At 49.4% G+C, this 6,006-nt stretch overlaps 1 protein-coding gene across 1 annotated transcript in view; it reads right to left on the bottom strand.

Moving 5' to 3' along the window:
• Positions 1–2,937: 2,937 nt before the first annotated feature.
• The window catches only part of IL10RB (interleukin 10 receptor subunit beta), a 30,193-nt gene continuing 27,124 nt past the window's right edge, over positions 2,938–6,006 (bottom strand). Inside the window, exon 7 of the mRNA XM_065913453.1 lies at positions 2,938–4,457. Within this exon, the coding sequence (XP_065769525.1) occupies positions 4,308–4,457 (150 nt within the window). The 3' untranslated portion in view covers positions 2,938–4,307. The remainder of the gene's footprint in view (positions 4,458–6,006) is intronic.

Here is a 6,006-nt window from a genome sequence, read left to right as displayed (position 1 = left end):
GGTCTTGGTGGGTCAGGCCCAGCTGCCTGCTGTTTCTGCTGGCTTTTCCTTGTGACGTTTTCCTTTGGGGGTTTGTGATTTCTAACAGTTAACCTCAAGTTTTATTTTGACCGCCCAGGAAGAGGGACCGGGGGATGCAAATCTACAGTTTTGAGATTATAACTTCTCAGGAAAGATACTGCTTTGCCTCTCCAATCACAAACAAAATTGAAACCAAAAAGGTTCACTTGCAGTCCCTGGGGCGGGAGTGTAGTAGGCTGAATAATGACACTCCAAAGTCCTAGTCTCTGGCATCTGTGAATGGGACCTATTTGGAAAAAGGGTCTTTGCAGATTTGATTAAATTAAGGATCTTGAGTTGGGTAAGTTATCCTGGATGATTACCTTTTCAGTTCAGTTCAGTCGCTCAGTTGTGTCCGACTCTCTGCGAACCCATGGACTGCAGCACGCCAGGCCTCCCTGTCCATCACCAACTCCTGGAATTTACCCAAACTCATGTCCATCGAGTTGGTGATGCCTGGGTGGGGCTTAAAATGCAACCACAGGTGTCTCTATAATAAAGAGACAGGCAGAGGGAGACAACCAGAGGAAGAGAAAGTGATCTGAACACAGGCAGAGATAGGAATGATGCTGCTGGCATTTGGAAAAGGCAGGAGCAGACTGTCCTCTAGAACCTCTGAAGACTTTTCTGGCACCTTGAATTCAGCCTAGTGATAACTGATTTTGGACTTCTGAAGTCAAGAGCTGTGAGAGAGTAAGTTTCTGTGGGTTTAAGTCACAAACTTGTGACACTTTCTTATGGCAGGACACTGGTATGGGGGTGGGGTGGGATTCCTTTATTCCTAGTTCACCCTTACACAGGGGAGGCGATGCTCTTTGGGATTTCAGACTTAAGGGTAGGTGTCCTTTCCACGCCACCTTGGGTGAGCCCCGAGTCTTGTCTTCTGTTTCGAGTCCTTGCAAGGGGCTGAAATCCTACAAGGTTTGTCAAATGCCCTCCAGGGTGAAAGGTGGTATATTCTTCCTTCCTCACTAGGGATCATTTGAAACGTTGTTTTTTAAATGTAACATCCAGCATTTTACTTGACTTCATCTGAGGGTCAGGGATGTTGCCATCTATGGGACAGGGAAGCCTAGATGAGGTTCCCTAAGATTGCTGACATCTTGGGGGCCAAATGACAGACGTGTCCCCCTCCTATTCAACGTGCAGAGACACGAGCAGTATTTTCTCATGAAAGTGGCGGCCGAGAGCCACCCGGAGTCACAAGGAAGGTAGTGAATACGGGGGCGACTTGGGCAAACATCCATCATCAGTGGTGGGAGACAGGGGTGTGTGTAGGGGGAGGTGTGCAAACAGTGCATCCCCCAGTGTGGCTAGAGACCCTGGTCCCTGAGATGTCTCTGATTCCACCCCCACAACACTGTACTGGGGGCAGGGCAGACAGTAGCTCAGGGGTCAGCTCCTGGCCCGGGAGGGCCTGTGCCCTTCTCTGCCCTCATCTTAGCGCACTGCGGTAGGAGGAGACGCAGGAGACGCAGGTTTGATTCCTGGGTCGGGAAGATCCCTTGGAGGAGGAAACGGCAGCCCACTCCAGTGTTCTTGCCTGGAGAATCCCATGGAGAGGGGAGCCTGGCAGGCTATAGTCCATGGAGTCACAAAGAGTCGACAGAACTGAGCAACTGAGCACGCACGCATGGGCTTTGAATTCCCCCATTTTTGGTAGGAGGCTGTTACCCTTGCGGTTTGCAGCTAGTCAGTTTCAGGCTTCAGCTGGTCCCCTTGAAGCCCCTCAGGACCTCCCAGCCCTAGAGGATGAGTGCCGCTGTCAGTCCCTCTGCTGGAAAACCACACAGAGATGGCTCACTCCTGTTGTACCCCTAAGCCCACCTGGGTGGGCTTCTAGGACTGGAGAATCCATATCCACTCTGCTTTGCTTTGGGAAGCCTGCTCAGGGTTTGAGCTGCAACCATTAGAAACCGACTGGCTAAAACGAGTGTCTCAGCCTGATTTGGGGGAGCTCACAGAATCTCAGGAAGGATTGGAGGAACAGCCTTGGGAGGTGAAGGCAGGAACAATGTCCAAACCAAACCTAGAAGAGAATCTGCCTGTAGTGTCAGAGACCTGGGTTCAATCCCTGGGTCAGGAAGATTCCCTGGGAAAGGGAATGGCAACCTGCTCTAGTGTTCTTGCCGGAGAATTCCATGGACAGAGGAACCTGGTGGCCTACACGGCCCATAGGGTCGCACAGAGTTGGACACGACCGATCGACTAACCCTTTCACACTCACTGCTGGTGCGGAGTCTCCCACGGATGCTTCTACTGGAACCCTGGCCTCTACTGCTGCCCTGCACGCCCCTCCCGATCCCCCAACTCAAAGCCCGGCAGCAAGGGGGCTGCAAGGGAGAAGGTGGCATTTTGAGCCCCTAGAGAGGGCGAAGGGTTCACACTTTCCAAGATGGAGACTCTGCAGACACGTGAAGGGCTTTAGGCAAGGACTGGATGAATAATGGGCAATAAAGTAATATTCCTTTCCTTCTCTCCCAAGTCAGACGCATTCACGTACACGCATTCCTGTCATGCCTCCTTGGGCGATGACGAGCTGAACTGGGGAAGGGAACTGACTTCTCCCCTGTTGTCAGACTACCTAACAGAATCAGGGGCTGAGAACCCAGGACATGGTGACCTCTCCCTCACAACATCACTGAACGTAATTTAAAAATACCGAACAGGTCAACAAACTTTTGATCTTGTCCCCCCATGTTGTTTCCATTAAAAACAGTGTCAAATTATTTTACAAAGTGGGTTTTTAAAAAAATTTTTCTATTTTGGGGAACTTCGATGAATCTACTTTATTAAGCAACCTGGCCCAGAGGAAGGGATATTTGTTGCTGACCTAGGTTTGTGAAGTCTGTCATACCCATGAGATGATGCAGTTGGTAAGATGAGCTACCATTTATTGAGTGACTGCCATGTGCTGGCACTGGGGTGGGCATTTTTCACTGAGTGTCACTAACCCTTAGGTTTTTTCATCCTCATGTACAGAAGAACTGTTAAGTGTCCGAGGTGGAATTCAAAGCCCATGCGTGCGTGCTCAGCTGCTCACTTCTGTCTGACTCTTTATGATCCCATGGACTATAGCCTGCCAGGCTCCCCTCTCCATGGGATTCTCCAGGCAAGAATACTGGAGTGGGTTGCCATTTTCTCCTCCAAGGCATCTTCCTGACCCAGGGATCGAACCTGTGTCTCCAGCATTGGTGGGCAGGTTCTCTACCACTGAGCCACCTGGGAAGCCTGGAATTCAAAGCTTGAGGGCCTTCTCTTTTCTGAAGCTTCCCAGTTGCTGCTTGGCCGCTGGGTCTGGCACAGTCCCTGGCTGACCGCCAAGCAGGGACTGAGGAATATCCACTGACTGAGTGAACAGCAAAGACAGCACATGAGAACCTGGCTCACTCCAATAGTCACACGGAGTGTCATTTAACGCGCATGGACTAAACAGAGAGTGACGCTTTAACTGAGCACCAGCGTTATAAGAAACGTGTCCGCGTAGAAGAATAAACCCAGTCCAGGTGTCCCTGAGAATCCAGAGTCTGCACTCTGTACAGAGTTTGGTGGCACCGACTTCCGAGTTGACGCCATTTCTCCCGTCAGATTCCACAGTGTCTTGGTCTTTCTTCCTCATTTTACACATTTTTGTTTCTAACCATTTAAAACTTTTTTTTTTGGTGGTTTTGCTTTTTTGCCACATGGCTTGTGAGGCCTGAGTTCCCTGACCAGGGACTGAACCTCGGCCCTCGGCTGTGAAAGCGTGGAGTCCTAACCGCTGGACCTGCTGGGGAATTCCCTAAAACCTTTTAATATTACTGAATACACAAGACTGAGAATCACACCTCCAGTGGCCAACCTCAACTTTTTTTTTCTGGCCACATCATGTGATATGTGGGATCTTAGTTCTTCAACTGAGGATGGAGCCTGTGCTCCATGCATTGGAAGCGAGAAGTCTTTTAACCACTGGGATGAACTATCAGGGAAATCACAGTGGCCAACTTTTTTTGTTTAATCATTAAGGCCTTTAAAAAGTGGCAAGTTCCCAAGGTTTTGCCACATGAGCATGTAGAGTCCAACTCCTTGGTGGTGTGGACGCTGTCCCGGCGTCTGTGTTTCTCCATCTGGGTTTGCTCAGGTGGTCTCGGACCGCGCTGGCTGGCTGCTCTGACTGCCCTCGGGGGCAGCCAGGACAAGGAGGGGGTCACTGCGCCCGGCTGAGTGTGCTCCCTCCTCGGACACCACTGGAAGGACCCCTGCCCACGTCAGGTCCTGAGACCACAGCTGGCCCCAGGGTTCGGCTTGCAGCTTTCAGACACCTCCGTGATGGCGCTCAGCTTGTCAAAGACTTCATTCTCATCAGACAGTGGGAAGGAGAATAAGAGAAGAGTGCTGTGATGAGGGTGGCTCATAAACTGCAGGGAGGAAGAAAAAAAAGTTAATTAACAAATTTTCCATTTCTTTTTCTGGGCTCACAATTTTCTACAGAACTCCTGGATGAAAAATGCTGTTTAAAAAAAAATGTAACAACAAGAGTATGACAGTTCCTCACAAAATTAAAAATAGAATTACCGTATGGGCCATCAAGTCCACTTCTGGTTATACACCTGAAAAGAACTGAAAGCAGTGTCTCAGAGAGATACATTAATACGTACCCCTGTCTTCAGAGCGTCATAACTCCTGAGAGCCAAAGGTGGGAGCAGACCGCGTGCCCATCCACACATATGTGCGTGCGTGCTCGGTCGCTCCAGCCGTGCCCGGCTCTGTGCGACCCCATGGACTATGGCCCGCCAGGCTCCTCTGTCCCTGGGGTTCTCCAGGCAGGAACACTGGAGGGGATGTCTGCCCTCCAGGGGAGCTTCGTATGGGTCAGATTCTTCCCAGGGATCACGCTCCTGTCTCCTGGGTCTCCTGCATTGGCAGGCAGATTCTTTACCACTAGCGCCACTTGGGAAACCCCGTTCATGCATGACTGGACAGATACTAAGTGTTGGCCAAACATTTGTTCGGGTTTTTGTTATAGCGTTCAGAAAAATCCAAACAAACCTTTTGGCCAACCCAATAGAATGTGGTCTATCCACATAATTCAATTTTTTTTTCAATCTCAAAATGTAATGATGTTCTGATACATACCACAACGTTGAGGAACCTAGGTGAACTATGCCAGGCACAAGAGGACAAATTGGGCATGATTCCACTTACATGAGGTACTTAGACTAGGCAAATTCACAGACAGAAAGTAACGGTGGTGGCCAGCGGCTGGGGGAGAAGGGAGGTGGGGAGTTCTATTTAATGGATCTATTAATTTATTTAATGGATCTGGTTTGTTTTGCGAGATGAAAGAGGTTCTGAGGATGAAAGGTGAGGAGGGCTGCACAACAATGTCCATGTACGCAATACCACTGAACTGTACGCTGAAAACTGGATATGGTGGCAAATTTTACATTATGCGTGTTTTACCACAATTAAAAAAATTCAACAATAAATCTGCACCTCCTTTGCTTAGCGATCACAGGTCCTCCTCTGACAGTTCCTCTTGTAAACCTGGAGGGAGACTCAGGGACGGTCCCAATGCCGCCCGGGGCATCCTTACCTCGAAGAAGCCGGCATGGGATACATGTGTCTTGGAATAAGTCCCTCTCCTGTGCATCCTCAGGCTGAGTTGGAGGCCCTCTCGGGTGCTCCCCAGCACCCCGAGTGTCCCTTTTTCCAGCCTTCAGCCCTGTGCCATCCTGTACGGCAGCCACCAGCCACGTGGAACATGGCCTGTCTGACTCTACGTGTGTTGAGAGGTAAAACACACACCAGATTTTGAAGACTTTGTATGAAAAAAAGAATATAAATGTTTTGACAAATGAAAAAAATTATTAGTTCCATGTCGAAATGATATTTTGGATATACTGGGTTGCATAAAATGTATTACTAATATTAATTTCATCTGTTCCTTTCTGCTTGTTATTTACT

The sequence above is a fragment of the Muntiacus reevesi genome, chromosome 21 (assembly GCF_963930625.1).
Source record: "Muntiacus reevesi chromosome 21, mMunRee1.1, whole genome shotgun sequence".
NCBI classification, from domain to species: domain Eukaryota; kingdom Metazoa; phylum Chordata; class Mammalia; order Artiodactyla; family Cervidae; genus Muntiacus; species Muntiacus reevesi.
Note: the sequence above shows the minus strand (reverse complement) of the source record. Positions and strands in the feature narration are given on the sequence as shown.